Source organism: Eubalaena glacialis, chromosome 1 (assembly GCF_028564815.1).
Source record: "Eubalaena glacialis isolate mEubGla1 chromosome 1, mEubGla1.1.hap2.+ XY, whole genome shotgun sequence".
Taxonomy (NCBI): domain Eukaryota; kingdom Metazoa; phylum Chordata; class Mammalia; order Artiodactyla; family Balaenidae; genus Eubalaena; species Eubalaena glacialis.
This window is the reverse complement of record NC_083716.1, coordinates 161,213,840-161,238,546: the sequence shown is the minus strand read 5'-3', so window position 1 is coordinate 161,238,546 and position 24,707 is coordinate 161,213,840. Positions and strand designations below refer to the sequence as shown.

Genomic DNA, 24,707 nt, shown 5'->3' with positions numbered 1-24,707 from the left:
CATGCCTTTTATTGCAGATGTTACTTTCTCAACTCAAAGGTGGAAATAGAAAAGTTAATATTCAGTGGAATTTTAATAAAGCTTAAGAAAACTGGGATATCTTTGTAATGAAGCTTTATATTAATTTTAATATTGATTCAATGATTTGCTTTTGAGATTTTCATTAAGAATTTTAGTGTGTTTCAGACGTAAGGAAACTTAGTAAAGTGGTTATGTAAACTGAAGTTTCTGTTTTGCTTGTGGTGATCATACCCACCAAGATGCACCTTCCCCTGTTTTGGACTGATTCTAGCAGTTGTGCTAAACCCTTTGGGGTTTTTTAAAAAAACGCATCTTGCCTTTGTACATGTATTTAACAGCTTTCAGTTCTAGTTTGAGAAACAGTAAGCAATAAAAGAGGCAGGGGGCTAAGGATTTTTTAAAATTTCCCCTTTGCATTTTACAGGAATGCATCATTCTTCATTTTATACCAAAGGGTTGTTTTATGAAGACTTTAGAAAAAGAAAAATAAGACACAAAATGTATTTGTCTCTTGACTATATTTTTTACTCTGTAAACAGGTAGCCTCCCTATTTGATTCTTACTCTAATTGGCCAGTATGTAGGAGGATCAGTATTATAAAAAGCCCAATAGTAGGGCTCAAACAAAGTCATTGAATTTTATAAGTTGGGTCATTAACTTGGATAGATAAATTAACCTCATCTGTTATGGATTAGTACGCTGAGGCCCAGTAGTTTATGGGACTTGAATTTAGGTATTCACATCATTCAGGCTCTTTGCTAGGAAAAAAAAGTAAAAGCCAGAAATAGGGCCTAGCTGGAAAGTGAAAGGAGAAGGGATGAGATTACCAGAGAAGAAGGGAATTACAGATGAATTTGGGAGCTAGAGTAAGCCACTTAATAGGGTCAGGAAGAGCCAAATAGGCAGAGTTCTGGAGAGGGACATCCGGATCAAGGATGAGAATGTGTGAAAAACAAACTTTGACATGGGTTAGTCACATGTTTCATGCATACCACAAAAACCAACAGAGTCGTATTATCATCACCAATAATGATTCTTTTTATGTATTACTAAATACAAAGCTATAAAACATTTGAATACATTTCTGAAAGCTTCATCTTAAATGAAGCATAAAACTTTGAAGCTCATGAATTTTTAAAAAGTTCCAAAGACAAAAGGATAGATGAATTTTATTCAGAATGACTCAACTTCTAGGAATTATCTTCACAAAGGAAGCTTTGCGAAACAAACTGACAACTACATATGGCATATAGAAGATGCTAAATAAGTATGCCTTGCATGTGCTGTTATTTATTTTCTTGACTAAACTAAAAAATATTTTTAGACTCTGAAGAACAGAAGTTGATATGTAGCAGAAGTATGTAGCAGAAGTTTTTCGAAGTGTTTAAAATGGGTGATATACGAAAGATCACTGCTGTTTACCTTGTACTTTGACCTCTTGTTAAGTCAAGTTGAACAGCCTTAACCCAATGTATCTCTTTTCTACTATTATCATAATGCATAATTGGTTGTGAGGTTATTTCATAAAAAGTAAAGGAAGATTTTCTTTCCTCTCTTCCTAAATATTTAAAAGTGGGTAATAAAGCTTAAAAAAAAAAATCAAGAACCCTAAATAAAAAAATTTGAGCCTGTGAAATCTAGAAAAAGTACATTCAATATGGATTTTTTTTCTTTATTTTAGACCTTTCAGTAAATGACTTTATTTCTTATGTTTTCCAATTTTCAGTCCAGGGGCTTCTCCAAATAATTTTGTTACTAAAAGTGATGAAGATAGGTTACTTGTAAATAAAATAGCATAAACTATGTGTCCTAACTTGTGCCAAGTATTTCTGTTGTCAGATATTTCTAAAGTGTGTTCTCTGAACATGCCAGCATTAGCAATCCTGACCTATATAAAAGATTTCAACACACACTGGCAAGAGATAGTGAAACCTAGACGATAGGAAGATAGGAATTAAATCCCATGGAAAGTCCATCTACTCAATGATTCAGCCATATATCAACTATTGATAACTGTTCCATGTTCTGATTAGGATAAGAGAAAAAATATCCATATACTTGATAATGTATATGTGCACTAATTATAGTTCATCCCTTCAAATTTTTGCCTTATATAAATAGACAGATGAACTGAACTATAGGTGAAACAAATTGAATAGGAGCTCTTAAAACTTAATGTTCTAGAGTATCCCTTTCTGACCAAGCTCTTCAGGTAACTCTGTCCTTATCTGCAGTAGTGTAGTTGCCATCCTGCAGAGGGCACTGTAACTAAGTCAGCCTCCTTTGTTATATAAAGCATATTGCAGAACTCCTTTTAACCAAATAAGAAATTTACTACTTATATTTTTTATTTGCATCAGAAAGAATCAAAGAAGTCATCGAAACTCTGTTCTAACAAGAGTAACATAATGTGGAGCAATGTCAGTTTAAACCTACTGAACACTTTCTTGCTTCAAACACACATATACATGATTGAAACCAAAATATTCCACTAAGATCCCTAAGAAGAAGGTGGCATTCAACACAGCTGGGAAAACTTGCAGACATAGCACCAAAACCTTAGTTTTCTCAATATCTCTTAAAATATATAGGCAGAATTTTATGAGAGTTTAATCCACTTGTTGAGTGCATCCATCATGGTTTCTTAGCCCAGGATCCACTAATGGACTTTAGGATATCTATTAACATCCTAAAATCATACATAAACTTTTTTTGGCATAAACATATATACATTTTCATGAGGGAAAGGTTCATAACTTTCCATAGGTTATCAAGGAAGCTCCCGGCTCTAAAAATGGTTGAGAGAGGGGAAGGTAGAGTACAGCAAAAGGGGACGTAGAACCTTTGGTCTGCTTTGTGAGTAGAGTGTTACATCAGTCATTTGGGGGCATGCACAAGGGTAAAGCTAATCCTCATTTGCAGAGCAATAAGTGAACTAACATTTGTTGAACTGTCGCCAAACCCAGGTACTGAACTGAGTGCTTTAAATATAGTAATTCGTTCATTCAAACTATATCCCCAGGAGGTAGGTGGTGGTCTCAGCATTTTACAGATGAGGGGCAGCAGCTATAGTAGGAAGATCTCAGCTCAAACCTGGCTCTATTATTGAGTAGTTATGTGACTCTGTATGAGTTACTTACATCTGAGTCTTAGTTTCCTCATCTGTAAAATGTGAATAGTAAAGCCTATCTTGTAGCAGTCTTGTGAGGATTAAAGAGATTTTATTCGGGAAATGGTTAGTATCATGGGTGCCTTGCTCAGATTAGATACTCAATAAATGTTAGTTATGAGGAACAGATTCAGAAAAGTTAAAGAACTTGCCTCAGAGTCAGAGCATAGAAGTGGTAGAACTTACTATCTAATTGGGAAATTTGATAAGTTTAATGGTAGTCTAAGAAGGCCCTATCAAATATTCAAATCTAACACATCTTCATGGACAAAGATAGAAGAGCTGGATCTCAGAAGATGAATAAGATTGGTTTAGGTTAGCACCTTCCAATTGAGAAAAGTCCTAAGGCCTAAGGCGTATATTATATATAATGAGTTAGTTTATTTCCTAAATAAACTGTGAAGAAGGTTGTAACTTTAGGTATAGATACCTATACCTAAAGTATAGATTGGGGTAGAATTTTGAAAAGCTCTTGAGTCCCATGCTAAAGAGTAGTTCTTAGTAGCCATAGAAGCCTAGTTTTGGGTTGGGGAAAGGGTTAGATATGTATTAAATTGGAAGATGTGACTGTTTGTTAAATATAGCACTTAGGACCATAAAAATGTAATCTAGGAGGACTGTAAGAAATATGTAAATCCATACAAGTATAGATTGATTTATTTAAATGTGTTCAGTTTGATGTTTACTTTCCATCATAAGAGCTATGAGATACTTTTATGTCAAGTAGTTGAGAAATTCTAGGTTACAAAGATTATCAAATATAATCTGTTAATTAAATTGGAAAATGTATGGAAAAAATGAACTGGCCCTTACAGTTTTGTTTGCTTTTATAGGACCTAAGGAAAGCTGGATTGCTGATCTTTGCTAATAAACAAGATGTTAAAGAATGCATGACTGTAGCAGAAATCTCCCAGTTTTTGAAACTAACTTCTATTAAAGATCACCAGTGGCATGTCCAGGCGTGCTGCGCTCTTACTGGCGAGGGGTAAGATGTCTTCTTCATGAATAGCATGTATTTAACTTTGAAACATGTATTTCTTTTTAAAATCAAATATTTAAGGTTACCATGTACAGAACTTTATAAGGGAGAGATGTAAGACATAGTCCATGTCCACAGTGAGAGAGTTTTTAGCTTGGTTCTGTAAAGAATTAAACACAACATACACAGAATACACATAAACATACTGAACTAATGCATGTGAACATACGGATGATAGAGTTTCTGTAGGAATTCTGAGAAATGGGCTTGTCATGAGTCTGGAGAAGTCAGGAAATAGTTCCTGCACTGGTGGTGCGACTTACAGTCTAAGAAAGGAACTAACACTTGCTGAGCGTGTCCTTGCCTTGAGTGCTTTCTATAGGGTGTTTCATTTATTCCTAATAATCATGTAGACCAGTTGTTTTTAATTCACATTTTATGCATAAAGAAGCTGAAATAGAAGAGGATTTGCATGTGGGACTAGCGTGCGGATATGCCATCAGTGCTGTCAAGAGGGAGTTGCTGCACTTAAAAAAAATAAAAGAGTTAGAATTGGAGAGAGTGTGGCATGAGGGGGTGCCTGCAGTAGAATTTTGCCCATGTCTAATGCCCAGAGATGAAAGGATTTCAAGAAGGCAGTGGTTGTTAGCATTGTTATATGTAAGATATATAACATATAATATCTATACGTGGCATAGATAGATAGTGTCAGTAATTCAATATTTGATTTACTCTTCACTGTGGTCTTAAAAGGAAGGGAATTTCTGCCACTTCAGGTAAACTCATCTATCTATGCTACAAGCTTCTGCCCTTTCCTGACACCTGAAGAACCTCAACCCCAAATTTAAGACCTTTATTTAGAAGCCTTCATGTATATATTTAAAAGCAGAGAAAAAAAAAGAATTAAATTGGAGATGAAGCTGAATCTTAGTGAAATAGAAGCCACTGTTACCTGATTACAGATATTTGGAAGAGCATAATTAGATCCTCAAAGAAGCAAATCTGTTCATTAAAAAAAAAAATCAGACAATACCGATTGTCCACATACTTATTTAAGTAAAAATATCTTTTACATATTTCTTTGTCGAATAGTTTAATACATGTCAAGATGTATATATAGATATAGGTATATCTTTATATATTATCTTTGTCTATCAAAGGTCTTTAGGCAAAAGCACTGATTATAATACTAAATTTGACAGCAGAGACAAATCATCTAGGATTGATAAAAGATTTAACTTATATACTTTGAGTAATTGTGTGGAAAATATATCATTAGTTAGGATACATATGAACTCTGGCAGTTTTATTTTTAAAAGGGGACATCAACAGATGATGGTATCTTTTCAATTTGGGGTTTATGTAGACTTCCATTTGCAGCAGTTGGCAAGTGGAAATGTTTGGTTTGGGGGGTACTGTTGTTTCCCTGTGCAGTCTGACCACCTTGGTCTAAATTCTTGGTTTTAGTATTGGTGACATTTTGACTCCCATATCTGCCATTTGCTAACCTCTCTAAGCCTGGGCTCCCTCTGTAATATGGGAAGGGTTCTGGTCTTAGTGTTGTGAAGATTAATGAAGATAATGGATATTAAGTGCTTAGCGCAGTTTCTACTTTGCTGTTAAGTAACTACTATACCTTTAACAGTTTGGAATTAAATAATTTACTCACCTATTATTCTTATTATTTTGTATGATTTCCTATCAGTAGTTTAAAAGTAAGGAATTGAGTAATAGCAGAAAAGTATGGGCCAACACCAAAACAACCATTTATTTACCTCATTGCCCTTTTTTCCCTTCTATTTCTATCATCTTTTACATTGTTAGACTGCTATACAAAAATCTGAGTTCTGGCTTTTTAAATATTAATATAGTAGCATAGTTTCTCATATCTATAAAAGCTCCTTGTAGATAACGGTTAATGCTTCATAACAGTCCTTCATTTTCTTATAAAATTATATGTACAGCCATTTCTCTCTTACTAAACATTTAGATTCTTTTACTACAATGAATATCTCTTTCTGTATTTTGGATTATGCTCAATTACCCATTGTTCAGTGGTAACTGGTGTTAGTGATATGAGATTTTATTTCCTTCAGATTTTTAAAATATATAGATGTAACATAAATACTGTGTGTATACTTTGTTTTAACAACTCTACTATATATTTAATATCCTGTCATTTCTACTTCATTTATATCATGAGCATTTTATCATATTGTAAAATAGTCTTTGAAAGGAAGTTTTTAATATTTTATCATATGAATGTTCCATAATTTGTTAAATTTTTCCTCTATTGCCAGACATTTAAATTTTACTTTTTCCCATTAAGAATGCTTTCATGAACAGTCGAAATACATAAACCTGTCTTTATCTCTGATTATTTTTTAGGATACATTTCTGAAAGTAGAAAAAGGGGTAGAGTATTGATATTTTAAACATTTTTGATACTTCTTGCTAAATTACTTTCTGTGGGCATTCACTGTGTAATTATTGAGCTCCTTGTATGTGTCAGGCAGTATTCTAGGCCCTAGAGACCATAACAGAACCAAAAATATACGGATGCACTCTGTGAAAGTATGGCTTCACCACAATAGCACCAACATTGAATATTACTGATTTTTTAATCTTTGTTGTTTAGGTAGATGAAAAATGATATCTTCTTTTAGTTTGCTGTTCATAGCTTTTTAGTTCATAACTAAAATATCTTAGTTAATCAAGATATTTTATTTTCTTTATAGATTATGCCAAGGACTTGAATGGATGATGTCACGACTTAAGATTAGATGATCTCTACTGACCTATTCTCATAGACTTTGTATAAATGAAGTGCTGGACTTTACCTGAAAGCTGCAAAAATTAATGGTTTAGATATATTTATAATAAACTGATTTAAACAGTTAAACTTTTTCTATAAGAAGAAAAATTAAGACCACTTATTTGAAAACAAAGATGAAGTCTCACCTTTCCATCTGCTTTCTCATTAGTTCCTTCCAAAGCAAGGTCTTAAAGCTGTGATGGACATTTTTCTCATAAAGAATCCTCTCAGGACATTGTGTAGCCTGTGGTAAGTACAAAGGGAGAGGAGGATATTTTTAACTTTAAGAGCTTTATTATCAAAAGTATTTTGGATAGGGTTGTGTAGGTATTGTGTATATACCTCAAATTTGAGTTAATGGCTTTGATTTATGTTCTTAAAAAAAGGAAATAACACAAAAATTAATAATATCCTTAGTTAGAACCATAATGAGATGAGTACTGGCATTGGTGGTAAGTGCCATTTTGTACTTCCCCTATGTTCTCTGTATCATACTAACCAACCCCCAAATCATTGAGCTGCTCTTAAAAAAGAAAGGAAAGAAAAAAGAAAGGAAAAAGCTTGACATTGTGTACCTAATTTTTTGTTGACCAAATCACATACGTGGAAACATGTAGTCCAGCTGAGTGAAATATCTGTCATATTCTTGACTCAGTATTACTAATGGGCAGAATTGCACATTGAGCAGTCACCAGATTGCTCCCTTTACTGGACCTCATGCCATCTAAATTTACTGAGTAAATTGTTAATCCATTTTCAGTCAATCATTAATTGTGATTAAAATTATCAAGTGATTTTTTTCAGCATTAATTGGAAACTGTTGCGTGAAATATGTCTACCCAGAGAAGAAATATCACACTATAAATATTATCAAATAATTTAGCTACAGTCTTCTTAGATATTAAATTTTATGTCAAGCATTTAAAAGTCAATTTGAGATGAAAAGTAAAGCATATTTTCTAAGCAACAAAGATAATTTCTTAATTTGAAAGTTTCTTATTTCTTAACTTAGGAGTTGGAATAGTTTGAGGGTTTTTTTTGTGTCTGTAAGTTTTCCTCTATCATCTTAAACCACACGAGTGCATTGTTTGACAATTACAAAATATGAATCCTTTTTAATGCTTTTAAGGATTTGGTTTAAATACTGATCAACATAATGTATTATTTTTACTAAGAAGTGACTTGGCCCCAAAACCTTTTACGTTTGCTAGGTTTTTTTTTTTCCCCCAGCATCTGAAAGTCTAAAGTATTTCTGTTATAAATGTAAACAAACTTATCCTAAATGTGTTAAAACATATTCTTGGGTACTCTGTTGGTATATCTTTCATGCCCTGAAAATCTGGTGACTAATCCCAAACTGGCATGTTTTAGAATATTCAAGAAAAAAAAACTACTTTTAATACCAACCTTTTAGATTTCAAAGATTTTGATGAGAAATAATAGTACATACTATAAGTATTGACAAAACTTTGAAAGTTCCTTTCTATAAAATATAAAATGCTCGTTATATAAATCTAAGTCAGGCATGGGAAATCAGTGTTTAAAATTAGATGTTTTGTGTTTTATATTTATATTATAATGTTCAAAATGCAAGTATAACATTTTAATATTTGTCAACTTGCTTTTACAAAAGTAAATCCTAAATTACTAAGCTTTATTTGTTCATATATCCTCATACTTTTTCAAATCACTGTAAGAAATTGCTTGTATATTAAAAATCCAAATCTGTTTTGTAGATGTTGCATTGTCATCAGAGACAGATATTCTGTAAAGTAGCCCAGCAAATCCACACCTTTTATCCTTTTTGTCTTTTAATTTGAATAACCATGGTTTAGTCCCTTGAATTGCTGCCACATCAGTTCAACAATATACCAGCACATTCCCTTGTCATCAAGGTGTTAGCCAAAATTTATTCTTAATTGGATGTTTAAAGCATGTACTGCGTTGTTACAGTTGGTTTAGTGATTGACATGGCATTATGAGAATGCATGAAATCTTTTACCACATTTATGAAACATGCTTTTTTTTGTTATATTCTACCCTCCAGGCCAAGCATTAGAAAAAAGGTGGTACCTTTATACTTGTGCATAAAACCAAAATTACAATGGGAAAAAATTTTTTTAATTTATGTACGAAAATACATCGAAATCATTGTAACAGTATTACTTCCAAATAACATGGAGAGCCTCATGAATATTGGTGACTTATATGTAGTTTTTAAGTGGAATTAAGCAAAGGGCAATGGTTTTGGTTTTTTAATATGCTACTTTTGGGTGTAAACAAACATTTTATTTAGGGTTATTATGCTCAGCTTTGAAAAGAACAAAGCTTCATACCTCTGTACATGTGTCTGGATTTAAATATCCTATGTTTGATACTAATTTTGAAAGTTGTGTAACTTCTCTTGATATCTTGGTAAAAGTAACCATATTGCTATACGCATTTAAATATGTTTAATTTTGTCATATTGCATTTAGGAAGTATATCTTACACAGTCTAATAAGGATTCTTGTTTGAAATTTTTCAGTTCTATCTTCTTTGGCCCTCATGGATGGGCAAAGAATACATTGAAGGCAGGTAGTTTGGGAGGCAGGGGAAAGTGGGTAGGGGATATGACATTTTGCCTTAAGAATAAAAAAGTGCTTCAGCACTGCTGTCTGGCATTTTTAATGCAGGTAAAGTGCTTTTAGAAGCGTGGCATGGAATAGAAAAGAGTTTCTGTTTTCTGGTCTTCAAGAAGTGCCTAGTAGGTAGTGACAGTAAGATCACAGAGAAGTGCAGGGCACTGAGGAAGGGCCGGAAGTCCCTGAGATGTTCTTTTCTTTTCTGTCTGAGTGTATAGTATTAAGATGTCTAGAAATGGGATTCTGTTGTCCCCTCTCACAGGCACTTTACATCTCTTGCTGTGACTACGGCAACCACATACAGTACAGACAACCTCAAAATTTGTTTATATTAGTGCACATAGAAAAACTGTAGACAGCTTTCTAGTTTCCTCTGCGGGCATTTTTGGGAATATATCTGTAGTGTGTTCTACTTTGTATATAGGGGGTGGTAGCACATCCCAGATTATCTGTGGACTTTGGAGTCATCTTCTCTCAGTTACCCAATCGTATCCTGGAATCAATCCATCTTTCAAGGCTGGGTAGAGACAAGGTTTCTTTGCATGACTTAACTTTGAACCCTCCCACTGTCCAAATATAACCTGGAACTTCTTGCTTTAGGATTGGCTTTCCCATAGCTCAGCCATCCCCTGCTCTCCTGTATCTTCATTGCCCATCAACGAAGATACGTTATCTCGGTCCTAGAGATATTCTAGACTTTACCCATATCCACTGTTCTCCAAACCACTAGTTTCTAAGTTGGTTCTCTGGTTCTTTGCTCTCCGCCACTGGCTTGATTCATTGATTTGCACTTTGCTCATTAGAGAGTATTATCAGAGTTGTTGAGTACCTCACAAGACTGGCTTGCTGTGTGCACAGCACATAAATACATACCAGCAGTAGAGTCCTTTAAATTGTACTCTATTTAACATTTTAATACTTCTTAATTTTAGCTTCTCACACTGAAAGGTAGATTCAGAAAGATAAGAGAACTACCTAGACTGCCAGCTCCTTGAGCTACTAGTTAGATGTGAAAGGGATTAAGTTATATGTGTATTATCTTCCCATTACCAAAAATAAGTTACGTTTTGAGGAATAAAAGACACCAAACCAAATTCATATGTAGTGTTTAACCTGAAGACATCCCCACAACCTTAAAACCGTAGACCACATTCCATTTTTTTCCCTCATGTTTACTTAAAGAACAAAAGTAAACATTAGCTGTCTAAAGGAATTAGTAATGAGAAGCCTATCTTTACAAAATAAACCTGTTGAAATGGACTGTAAAAAACATCAAAATTGTCAATCACCATGTATTGACACTATAGATGCAGATATAATATAGACAATACTTTTTTAAAGTTCCACTTACACAAAAAATAAAACTTCTATATCATGCTCCCTCAAAGAATGTACGATAATTTTAAGACCAGAATGGTGGAGTAAAGGAAAGAAAGAGAGAATTTAAAAACCTTGGATGCTAAAAAGTGACTGCTTCTATTAAATCCTAAAATCGTGTGTGGGATTGTGAAGAAATTGTAACAGGATACAGTTGGATTAATTATGCAATATTTCTTATCGAATGTCTAGCCCTTGTGTATTGTTCTGAAAACTAAAGTTTGAATCTTTATGGTCTTGCCTGCTAGATATTGTGTTCTTTGGTAGAAAATTCCCATAGTCTGTACTCAACAAGTGCCTAAAACTGATTTTTGTTGATTTTTTAAGTCCATCTAATAAATTATACATGTTTTCTATGGTATTATATGTGCTTGGCTTACTGATGATACAGCCTTGAAGGTTTTTAAGTCATAATTTTTGCTTGGTTTGACTAAAAAGCCTCGAAACTGAAAATACCCATCCTAACCCTGAGTAAACCATAGGTTAAGGAAGCACGAGCAAAACCATTTTTTCTCTTTCCTAATATAAATATTCCATGACCCTGGTGTTAGTTAATGCAGAGACTAGAAAAATAGACTCTATTTCTGTTTTTTTAAAATAATTTTAACACACAGAAAATTATATTGTGTTTTAAAATCTTAGTAAAAGTTTGTTGCTTGTTTAAGAGTAGCCTCTTAATTCTCATACTTAGTGGTTAGTAATTTTGAGTCATATCATTTAGATCTTGAGCCATTTCATGTGTGTGCACACCAGAATCCTTCCTCTTTAGATTCTCCTTATAAAATGAAATATTTGCTAGAACTCTACTATGTTTCTCATGTTCATTCTTCCTTCCTTCCTTCCTTCCTTCCTTCCTCCCTCCCTCCCTTCATTCCTTCTTCCTTTCCCCTCCCTCCCTCCCTTCCTCCCTCCCTGCCTTCATTCCTTCCTTCTTTCTTCCTTTCCCCTCCCTCCTTCCCTCCCTCCCTTCCTCCATTCCTTCCTTCTTTCTTCCTTTCCCCTCCCTCCTTCCCTCCCTCCCTTCCTCCATTCCTTCCTTCTTTCTTCCTTTCCCTTTCCTCCTTCCCTGCCTTCATTCCTTCCTTCTTTCTTCCTTTCCCCTCCCTCCCTCCCTCCCTCCCTTCATTCCTTCTTTCTTCCTTTCCCCTCCCTTCCTCTCCTCCTTCCTTCCTTTCTCTTTCTCTCTTTCTTTCTTTCTTTTTTGACTGTAAACTCTGGGGGCAAAGACTGTATTTTCAGTGATTCACAATTACATTTTGTTTATATTTTAAACAATCTTGCATGAAAAGTGAAATGTATATATGATTTTAATTATTATAATATATACTGTTCTCTTCCAAAACTTATTACATTGGTGATGTAAAGAAGTCCTCTAATTATTTTTGCTTGAAACAGTCCTTTAGATTAGAGTAGCCTTTTGTTACATTATGTCCCTCTATGGTTCCTTAAGAGGAAGTGATACCTGCAGAGCACTTTTAAAGATATTTTCTGGGTTAATGTTCAAGATAACACATTGAAAAGGAAGCTGTAATTATGTCTAATGAGGGCTCTTTTGGTTGCTAGAGATGAGAAAAATGAATACTAATTTTAATTTGTGCTTAAAATATATTTTACTAACTGTATTGATTTTTAAATATGACAGATTTATCTTGTAGATATTAATCTTCCTTGCTTATTATATTTTCCTAGAGAAACTAGATGAAAATGTGTTCCAACTAGTCTCTATATATTGACATATGTGCTCTATGTATATTGACATAATTGAAGCTGCATTTAATACAACTAATTAGAAACCTTTTGAAAATTTTTAGGTTTGTTGTATTGGAATTTCTAATATGATACAAGGTTTTGACTCAAGCTTTGTATGCAAGAAGAGGTGAAAATTTTTTCTTATCTCTTTATCATTTATTAACTTGTATTTCTCTGTATCCTAGGAAAATTGTACATTCAAGGAATATTCCAAAAAGTGATAATCTTAGAGCACTTGGGTGCTTTTGTATTTCATCAGTGCTGATACGTTAGGTACCTAGGGAAATAATGCTTCAGGGCCTTCTTGACAAGACAACTTCGTGGGTGGCTGGGGGATATTTATGTTTGTGCTCATGTTGGGATGGAGTGGCAGATGGTATAGGGACCTCTCCATTGGTAAAGCAGTGCAATCAGCTTCTTTGCGGGTGTGTTACTTCATTATACTTGTAACATCATTCCTGTGTCCGTAACTGACTGAAATGTCAAGTTCCAGAAATGTAAGGCATTGGGTCAAGTGACCAGTAGTAGGACCTTGTTTATAATGCAATAAAGGAATAATGTTAAGGTATGTTTGAGGGGAGATAACAAATATGATTTTACTGGTGAATTTCCATGTTTAATATGTATATTAACTTTTTTTTAAGTTGCATGTTAACCTGATAAAAAGTATTGTCTCTGCTTTATGCTTTGAGTAAAAAGAACAGCAAAAAAAAGACAAGTTAAATTGTTACCGTATTATGTACTATATTACATATACCTTTTCTTTTAGAAAAGGTTAATTATAATTACTATTCACACATCCATGTTGTCAGTGTTTTCATTCTGGTTTATTGTCTTAATGTGTGCAGACTTGGTGATGGTAGCTCTATTAACTGTCCAGGGCTGGGATCGCCAGGGCAATTGAAAAGGTATGACGGTTGCATTATGCAAATGAAACAACGATTGTCCTCATCTTCTCTAGGAACCTTTTTATGGAACTTCGTCAATTAATAGCATTCTATCTTTTACTTCTGGGTATTTGAATTGGACATGAACCTGATAAACAGTGTGACCAGTTTGTGTGATTAATTTGTCTTAAAATGTGAGGAAGTTCCAGTCATTTAAAATGAATATTTTTAAAGTGAACAGTCATGAGAATGGTTGACAGTAAACAGGAGAAAAAGGAGGAAAAACGTTGCGGATGCCTGGGGACAGCACCTCCACACGCATGCTTGTTGAGTAGCGGTCTTTCTCCCCTCTGGAATGTAAGCTGCAGGACCACAGTGACCGCGATTGCTCTGTTTACCAGTTTACATCTCTCAGCGCCAAACACGGTGCCTAGTATGTGACAGGTGTTCAGTTTATACGTGTTGACAAACAAATTAATGAACTATTAATATTTTTGTGTCCCACCCCCCACCATGAATGGGTTTTTCTTACGTCTGTGATTGTAACATACTACCTCATTTAATTCTTATTTCAATTTAATTTTTATCTCAAGTTTTATTTAATTCTGCCTTATTTCAAAAGGAATTCAGGGTGACTATTTTTCTGACTAGTTCTTCTAGTAGAAATAAGACATATTTCCTTAAAAATGGCCTAAAAGCATCATGCAGTGCAAATAAATATATACAAATTTTATTTCTTTGAGATCTGTGTGAATCGGCATCTAGGAATGTCAGGAATGCAGCAGAGTTTGTGGTTTACCATCTGTGGACATTGAAATAGTAAATGGTACAACAGCTCTTTTGGGAAAAGATCTGTGTCATCATCTTCTTGATCTTTTATGCCCTTCCTTTTTTAGTTTTCACATTTGGAATATCCTCTTTTTGGTGCTAAATAAACTTTATCCCATGAAAAGAATATTTTCACAATGTAAAATAGCCTCCGGCAGTCCTTTTGAATGTGTTCCTAATGACTGGAACCAACTTTTGTGGGATTCCATGAGTTGGGCTGCCTAAGTGACCAGGTATTCACATCACTACATGCCTTACATTCTAGCAAATCATACTACATCAAAATGGATAAAATCTTTTTGAAACAGATCCAGTGTTTGAATTCTTCTAGTATTCAAATCCCCAAGTAATCTTCTACTATATTTCCATTATTTTATTTTACAAGGAACATTGTGATTGACATGTTCCAGTGAAAGTTGTTTTCGTAGTTGGGAGTATTTCTTTTGGCTAGAATCCCAGAAGAGAAAATGGTTTGATGGGATTTGAGAATGCCTATTATTCCATATTTTATTAATATTGTATATTCTGGGTGGGGGAATTTCCACTCTAATAAAAGGATAAGCATGTTGTCTTATTTTGCACATATTTGATTATTGAGACTCTTTTTCTTATATGCTTCAATGTCCTCTTAATTATTCTTTTGTTCATTTATTGTTAGAATCTTAGTGTTTTTCTTGTAAATGGAATAAGTTCTTTAAATACTAAATATATTAGTCCTTGATCATTAAACTTCCCCATTTGTCCCTTTAATTTTAATAATTATCTTTTTTTTTCTTTTTAAAGATTTAATTTTATTTATTTTTGGCTGCATTGGGTCTTCGCTGCTGCACGCGGGCTTTCTCTAGTTGCGGCGAGCGGGGGCCACTCTTCGTTGTGGTGCGCGGGCTTCTCATTGTGGTGGCTTCTCTTATTGCAGAGCACGGGCTCTAGGTGCGCGGGCTCATTAGTTGTGGCTTGTGGGCTCTAGAGTGCAGGCTCAGTAGTTGTGGCGCACGGGCTTAGTTGCTCCGCGGCATGTGGGATCTTCCCGGACCAGGGCTCGAACCTGTGTCCCCTGCATTGGCAGGCAGATTCTTATTCACAGCGCCACCAGGGAAGTCCCTATAATTATCTTTTTAGCATATAAAAGCGTTTATGAATATAAAAAAATTACGTAAGAAATGCATGATTTCTTTGAGTGAAAACCAGAAAAGAGACATAATAAGCAAAAAGAAAATTAAAATCATTCATTGTCTCATCATTCTAATAAAACCAGTATCAACACTTTGGAATGGGTATATATTTGAGTCAATATTTTGAATACAGAATTCTAAAAAACCCTGTAATTTTTCCACAATATACTATAAACATCTTTTACACATGAAACATTATTTTACTGGATGTATTGTGTTTGCCTGTTTGGATTATCATAATTTATCTAACCAGTCTTCTGTTGTTAAATTGTTCCTTATTTCTCACCTTTGAAAATAATACAATTAATACTTGAATTTATTTTTTATTCAAATTACAAATTGCTGTGTAAACGTGTTTGAATTTTTAAAAGGTGTTATTGACATGTTGCCCAATTGTCTTACCCAAAGAGTACCCACATCCTGGTCGATTCTTCACTCAAGCACATGGCCATCTCTATATTAAGACTTTTTTTTTTGAAATAAATTTATTTATTTATTTATTTATTTTTGGCTGCTACTCTTCGTTGCGGTGCGCAGGCTTCTTATTGCAGTGGCTTCTGTTGTTGCGGAGCACGGGCTCTAGGCACGCGGGCTCTAGAGCGCAGGCTCAGTAGTTGTGGCGCATGGGCTTAGTTGCTCCACAGCAAGTAGGATCTTCCCGGACCAGGGTTCGAACCCGTGTCCCCTGCTATGGCAGGCGGATTCTTAACCACTGCGCCACCAGGGAAGTCCCAAGACATTCTATATTATAGTAAGATTTGTTGACCTGTTCATCGCTCCTCACAGGCCATCACTGCTCTCCAGGCATTTTCAGGTTGTGCTGTACATTCACTAGTTCTCCCTCACTTAGCAAAGGGCAGCACAGAGCTTCTCTCTACCCTCGACTTTTCTGTGATCTTTAGCCTTTAATTATTGTGCAAAGTTTACTTGTTAATCCACTTGTAATGTATCCATCCTGTGCTAATCATTGAATTTTTTTGGAAGAATAGAAGGGAAAAAACCTAAAAAAGATACTCTCAGCTCATTTTTTTTAATGTGGGGGAAGAGTAATCTCTAACACTTTATCATCTAACAGAGATGACTGGTCTTCTGCCTTGGTGATGCTTTCCTGCAAATGTGTCAGTCTACAACTGTCAGCCTATAATGCTAGTCCTTTTACTTTTCTTTTAAAGGTTCTTTGTTTTATGGGAAGTTTACATTCATTTTAATAATAGAGATTGTACTCTTTCCCAGTGTGACTGAAAATCCCATCTTACCGTTATCTCTTGCAAGAAAATTGCTTTTGATGAACAAGTTTTTAAGTTGCAGGAATACATCTTTGTATATTTCAAACACTCACTGTTTCATTCTTTTAAATTCTTAGCTACTCTCTGGGTATGTTTGAGGTATGAGATTGAACATCTTCATAGATTTTTGGTCATTTGTATTATATAAATTTTCTACCTCCTTTGTACATTTTGCTCCTGCTTTGTGAAAGTTGTTTTAAAGTACAATGATCTTTTGCCATGTGTCATTAATCTTTTTACCTTGTGTGTGTGTGTGTGTGTGCGGTATCTTAAGTTGGTCTCAGAAGAATTAAAATTTTTAATTGGATATATTAGGCTTTCTTTATGGTTTGTCTGTTGTTCAAAATTTTTGTGATGGAGAAGATGGAAAATAACTATACCTAATGGTTGTAGGATATTTTTTTGTACCCTGAGTGGATGATAATGACTTTATATTTATTCCTTTTTTCCCCCAGTAAACTGTTTCTAGTTAATGTGATAGGATCAGTAAAGAGGACATGATTGGCTTTTTATCTACTGGAATATATGTCCTACATTTTCTTTGTTTTTAAGATTTTGCCTTTTTTGTAGGACCCTACTTAAGCCATACATTGAATACAATTCAAAGGTAAAAAGTGTTAAAAGTCCTGTGTTAATTCATTCAAAATATATATCCAGTGTCCATCCATTAATGTCCAACATATTAAGGGATTTGTTAAATTATAAGGTGAAACATGCTGCCATTAAATTTTCTTTACAAGGAGATTTTAACAATGTGGGGAAATAATTGATGTGACAGGTAAGTGGGGAAAAAAGGATACAAACTTTTACATCTAGTATGATCTCAACTATGTTTAGGAAAAAAACATAGAAAAAAGGAAGAAAATGTATCCTAACAGTATATATTACAGGTTGTTGTAAGATGACAGCATTATGGTTGATATTTTTCTGATTCTTTATGCTTTTGTACATGCCAGATATTCTGTTTTGAGCACGTTACGTTAATACTTAGAAACCAGTGTTGGATCATTTTTGTTTGTTTTTAAAGAATCATCTTAATGGGGTAGGAAAAATACAAAAAAGTTTCTAATTTATAAGTAAATGAGATGCAACTCTGTTTTTTTGTTTGTTTTATCTTCGTCTAACTGCATTTGGGGCATTATGAAGAGAGATCAAGGTGATTAGTAAATATTAATTCACTGATACAATACCATTTGCAAACTCCAGTTGCAAGGTTGATTAATTTTGATAGAATTCCCATCAATCATTGTGGATATAAAGATATGAACTACTCTTTTAGCTTATTGTTGATATTTTACTGCTTTTGAAAGATTCTTGACCATGGATAAGATCCATTCAAATGGTTATTTTTCAAAAGATACAAGCAAAATGCAGTGAGAGTTAGAAAAAAGAGGTATTATTTCCTGTGCGGGGTTTAAGAGGTCTTCATATAAGCAGGCTGGTATAGTAAACCAAACACTAGGCTGGGAGACAGCCTGAGTGATAAACTTAGATCTGCCGTGTACGCACTTCCAGTGCTTTAAGACCTCAACTTCCTCATTTTCAAAACCCTTTTTTCTTAAGTGATATTCTGTGAAACCCCATGTAAAACAAAAACAAATAAAATTGGTGTTTTATTTCTGTCCATTTTCTGTAAGTTCCCACATTTACTGGGTGAAAAAAAGGGGGAGCAGTATAATTAAAATTTAATTAATTAGTATCAAATTAATTAAAAATTTACATTTATTTAGAATTTTTTAAAACGTGTTCACTTTTTGAAAATAGGAAAATAATAATTGACAAAAAATGGGAAAGATTGATTTACTAAAGATAGAAATAAATTTTAAATGTTTAATGGTCTTTTTGTACATATAAATAGTGTTAGCATTTTGGCTTCATTTTAATCAAAATAGGATGTATTTGAGAGAGAGTGGTAGTCATTTTTTAAGAAAATAAAAAGTTTTTTTCAGATTATTAAGTTGCCTGCTTGTTTTTTGTACTTGATAAATGAGAGCCAAATTAAAATTATTTATAGTTTAATGGATTGCTTCACTAATATTTGCCAGGTGAGAACATTACTTTAATAAAAGATGTTTATACAACATTTTTCATGGTGACTATGGCTCTCAAATGTTTTATTTTTATATTATCATTTGATTAAAGAACAAATTCATTTGATGCAGACAAAATTATTTGCTACCCCTTAAAATGAATACATTTAAGAGCCCATACATGAAAAAGCAAAGTTGATATATAAGGGAGTTATACCAAATGGGTAACAGTGGCTCTCTGTAAGGAATGGGATTGTGGGAAGGTATAAAAATGACTTAGTTGTAACTATTCTTTTATTTTTATTTAATAATTTAATTATTAGATTAAATTTTTGTAATTCGTATCAAATTAATTACAATTAAACAGTATGTTATCCTTTTGATATACAATTGGAACAGAGAAATATAAGAAATATAAATATATCTAGTGAATAATGACTATAAGCAAATAAATTATAATTTTCAGCTGACTTATCAAAACTAATTATAATTAATGTGCTGAATTTGAATATTAGAAAACAAGCTAACACTTTAAACATTAATAATGTATTAAAAGTAAAATGACTCTTACTTTAAAAGAGGATTCAGGTAATTCATGCTAAACTTTCTTTTGATTTTAAGCTGCCGACAAGAGTGCCAACGTGATGACTTTCTGGTACCGTTGCTGTAAACAAGCATATATTCCGTTCCTGCTGTGTGAAAAGGAGCCACATGTAATGATTGTGGTCTTATTCAAGGACAGAGTGCTGATGATATTTCCATAGACAGTACAATGCTGCAGCTGGCTCTGTCAGTCTAGGAAGAGAGTGCACTTAAAAAAAGACCATGAAGTAATTTGCAATTCAGGGGCAGTGTTTTAAAGGAAATGAGCTGGAAGTCTACTCACTAAAGTCAAAGGAAACCTTGTGCTTTTTTTCTTTTGAATGTTTTTGTGTCTTCAGAGTGTAACCATACCAGCTTGCATAGCCCATGTTAGGATTTCAGGAAAGGGTGGACGGCGTTAAGAATTTTGCTTTTTGGAAAAGGTCTTTGGTGGGAGACCTTGCAAGAAAAAATTATATACGTGTCTGGAATTTAAACCTACATTGCTAATTTCATCTAAGACATTTAAGAAATGTGTTTCAGGGATATTTATTAGCTATCTGTTCCCTTGCAGTGCAAGGCTGACAAGCATATAAGTGCACGAGTCCCAACAGCACGAAAGCAAGGAGTCAGAGTTCCCACCCTCCTTGGCTCAAAGGAAACACAAGTGAGTAGCATTCAGTGGACCAGTAACCTGGCCAAAAATCCATTAAGTGCATAGCTAGTTTTCCTAGGACAATATTTTAGCTACAAGTGATTTTTTGACACCATGTGTATCTCCTCACTCCTCTTCTCTAGTGTCCAAAAATGTATCTTTCAGTTTCTATATACAATAGCAAAATAAAATTCAACAGATACCTGAATACCTACCATGTCTTAGAGACGGTGCTAGGGGTCAAGGACGTAGAGAATGAAACCACATATGTTCCCAGGTTGCTTAATCTCGTGGGGAAGATTTATGAACAGTTAGCTTGGGCAGTGTTAGAAACATAACATTAGACATGTAAGTATTTCTGCTTCTGGTTGTAAGATTTCTGGCCCAAGACTCATGAGAAATAAATCTGTGCCAGAGCATCTATCTCTTTTATTAGGTATCAGTCACATAGCTTGGTTCTTCTTTGGGATGTATTTTTTTCATGTTTGTGCCTACTGAATCCTCTTTCACCCTATATTGTGGGAATTCCTCAAGACACACCACCACTCTGCTACTCCAAGTCATTCAGGGTGTTACCAAACCTCCCTCTCCGTCCCTGACCATTTGCTTTTTATTGAGACTCATGTTGCCTACAGACATATGTTGCCTATGTGATTGTTCAGATGTCTGAAATGTGATGTGTATGTCAGAAAAATTCATCTTCCCTACTACCCACCTCTTGCTTCCTTTTTCCATTTTCTCAAATTTCATTACCGTTGATCTTCTGTTGGTCCTTAAAGTAACAACCTCCTTACATAGAATGGCCTCTTCTTTTCCCCTCCCTCTCTCCCTTCAACCTTTGTTACCAGTATCTGTGTTTCTTTCCTTCTTTCCAACTTCAAACAAACATTTGGAAAGTTCTCCTGGTTTAAACTCAAAACTTTATTCCTTCCTCAAGTCTGTTCTTTCAAAATTACTGCTCAAGTTATTTAATACTAATCAGTTACATTATCACAAAAGTACTAGTATACCAAGTATTATTTTTAAAAGATAGATTTAGCAGAACAATGACAACATTTCAAAGAGATGTTTGCTAGTGATTATACATTTAAATAATAATGTTCTGTATGCATGTACTTCCTGAATTCTCAGTCCACTCAACAAAAATGGTATTAAAATTCTAAGGTATTGTTTGAAAAGTAAGTGGATGGAGAACAGCTCTGAGTTGAACTTTAACATGTGTTCAGAGATATTCCTAGTTGTCCAGACGTTTATCCTTTCCTCCTTCAAATACTAGAACCACCTAAATAAGTCCGTTGAACCAAAAATCCCATAAAATGATCAGATGCTGCTGAATTCAACTGGCTGATTTTCTACAGATTTACCTATTTACCTGTAAACCAATACTTTTTTTTTTCCTTAACAACATTTCTTTACAACAAAATAAGTCAGTGATTCCTTGAAGTTGTTTATTTCTCCCATAATTGTCCAAGGCAGGTGTTCCAGTTTGATGGCCAGGTCCTTCCGTCTTGTGACTCTACCATCCCCAAGGCCTTGCTGTTAACTGCATCAAGCCTGAAAAAGGGGACAGAGCATGGAGGAGATATGTCTGCTTCTTAAAGGCCTCAGCCCTAAAAGTGGCATGCCTGACTTCTGATAATATTCTATGGGCAAGAGCTGGTCACATGGCCACTACAAGATCCAAGGGAGGCTGGGAAATACAGTGCCTGGCTGGGGAGCCACTTCCTGGTCACCACTGTATCACAATCAATGAGTGGGATTTGGTAGACAACAACTCTCTCTGTCACGTAGGGCATTTGGACAAGTTGACAAATAATTACAGTATGGCAGTAAAGAATACGTTTAACTCGGTTAACTCAGACTGGGGGACAGGTCACGAAAGGCTTTGGGGAGGGAGTGGCATTTGAGCTGTGTCTTAAAAGAAGAGTGAAAGTTAACCAGGTGAAGAAGAGGAAGATGATTTTAGGCAGAGAAAACATGTGAAAGATAAGGAGGTATAAAAGTATGATTAGGAGAACAAAAGTAGTGCAGTATAAGTGGATTGCATTGCAGAGCTGTGATAAGGTGAGCCGAAAGACGTGGCTAAAGAGGCTTTAGATTCAAAGGAAAACTTGCGTATTCAAAATATTTTGTAGGATGTAGAATCCACAAGGTTTGGATGGGAGATGAGGTCTGAGATAGTGAGAGGTCATACCACCTATGGCCTTGTAACCACGGGGGAAATTTTGGATTTTATTGTAAATAAGGCTAAACTAAGGACACACATGTATTTATTCAGTCACAACAACCATATTCTGCCCCTACTCCCCAGAATACAACATTTCCTAAATGGTACATGTCAACGTAGTGTACTAGCATGGGACTCATTATTTTAGAGTGACATTGACATGTTTTTTTGAATTAATGTTCTCAGCTGAGCTGTCTCATGGTGAGAACAAGTTCACATGCAACAGAAATAAAGACAACAGGTATAGGGAGAGGAGAGAGAATGAAAATAATGCCAAACAATGCTAATGTGAATTTTTTCTAAAATGAAACGTTTTGGGTATGGTTTTGCAAAAGCCAAGCCAAGATTCAATGTTGGGGGTAGTCTCTAAAAGGAAAGTTTTCCTCTCATTTAAGATAATGGTGCCATTTCCCCCAAAGGCTGTGGTCCGATTCTCGTGGTGTCTATGACAGGCACTGGCCCAACAACTCCATGCAGAGGATCTGGGGAAGAGTTCAAGAGAGGTTCAAGAGAATTTATATTAGAAAACTCCTGCTTCTAAATAAGAATCTGGGACATGATAATCTGAAAATGCACTTTTCAAAAGAGCCCTCTTTAGACTCAAGGAAAAATTTTAGGAAAGGGGAAGGTCTCAGAGTTGAAGAGCAGACTTTGACACAGTTGCCTGTAGGATATGATATGAGAGGCATTTCTGAGAGGATTTCCTATTCAAAACGGCAATGTAGCTAATTTTGAATAGCTAATCCCCGGACCCCTTGCTAACCCCAGGAACTTTCCAAAGTGCTTCGTATTAAAATGTCATTCCATTGGTTGGGGTGAGATTTTTATCTCTTAGAGTACAGTGGAATTGCGTTTACCCTGATATGGCAGATGCATTAATAGCCGAGTAACAGACAGGAATCCCATTTTGTAGAGTGTCTCCTGAAGCACCTAACTCCACCCACAGCAGGTGCCCCTTCTCGCCCACATGAGGTATTGCAACACTTCAGTGGACAGCTCAGCTCTCCTCTACCATTTTCCTTACCTTCCTTTCCCCAAGCTCAGCAGACAACCTTGCTTCATAATTTAAAAAAAAACAGTCAAGGCTATGAGGTGTTAATTTCTTGATTTTCCTGCCCTCTTATCTACATATTTACCTCCCTCTGCCCATTTCTGGGAATTTGTTTCCTCCACTCACTGAGGAAAGACACACAGATTCTACAAAATGTGTCCTGAATTTCTAGACATCTAGGCAAAAAAAGGATTTCCAAAAGGGAGGGAAGCAGGTGGCGGTGCTGTGAGGAGAAAACTGACCTTGCCCTTGGGCCCCATCTCTGCAGGGGAGGTGGTATAGGCTGGTGGTGGCCAGCCAGGGTTTTAGCTGGTTTCAGTTTTGAATCGTCTCTCCATCCCTTACTGATTGTGTAATTTGGAGCAAATTAATCTCTGAGCCACCTCTTTTAGCTTCACTTTTCTTCGGAAAATTGGAATAATGTCTACTTTGTAATGAGAATTAAATGAGATCATACAAGTGTGGAGGAAAGAAAATGTAATTTAAAAACCTAATTTCAGATGCTTCCACATGAAACGTCCTCAACAGAGGAAAATTTATCCTTTTGATTAGGAAAGCATATTGATGGGCCACCTACTTCTGAGAGGCGAAGTCCAGACCCAACTGGATCAGAGAGGTTGGGATACAGTGGGTATAAATGTAGCTTGCTCTGAGTAAAGAAGCAGTGAGACTCAAATTTTCTCCCTGAAACCCAAGGAAAGCAGTTTGGACCCTGGAACTAGAGGAAAAAGCAATGGGGGAATAAGCCCAGAGTGCTCTTCCCAACAGGCATAGTAGATAATAAAGTGATGGCTGCTTTTTCTTTGGTGCTCCAGTTTCTTGTAACCCTTTCCTGTGTCTTCAGTGAAGCTTTGCAGCTTCCTTAGGTTTGTATTAACACTGCCTTAAGGAATCAGTGAAAGGTCATGTTCAGAGCAGGCTGGGGCAGGCCACAGGGTGTCAATAGGGGATCAAGTGTTGTGTCTAGGGACTGGGAGCAAGTGGTGAGAAAAACCACCAGGAAAATGTAACTTCCTCTCTGGCACTCCTCAGAAATATTAGGAAGGGAGCTGGACTCTCCTAGTTATCCATTTATTTGCATTTTGTAGTCTTTGCATCCCTTTGAGCCCAAAAACCTGGAGGACTTGGGGACAAGTGAAATACACTGAGTACTTTGTACTGCCACCACCTTAGAATAAGCTACCACCCCCTCTAACCTGGACTACTACAATTGCCTCTTAACTACAGCATCTTCCATTGTCACTTCCAATCCATT

General features: G+C 35.2%; 1 protein-coding gene across 3 annotated transcripts in view; it reads left to right on the top strand.

Moving 5' to 3' along the window:
- The window catches only part of ARL5A (ADP ribosylation factor like GTPase 5A), a 33,973-nt gene extending 14,218 nt beyond the window's left edge, over positions 1–19,755 (top strand). For 2 of the 3 annotated variants that reach the window (XM_061183883.1, XM_061183874.1), the window contains 2 exons: positions 4,024–4,175; positions 6,908–12,086. In XM_061183883.1, the coding sequence (XP_061039866.1) occupies positions 4,024–4,175; positions 6,908–6,956 (201 nt within the window). In that variant the 3' untranslated portion in view covers positions 6,957–12,086. Of the gene's footprint in view, positions 1–4,023; positions 4,176–6,907; positions 12,087–19,558 lie in introns of those variants that run through there. The other variant, XR_009700383.1, reaches the window with a different exon arrangement.
- The last annotated feature ends 4,952 nt before the right edge of the window (positions 19,756–24,707 follow it).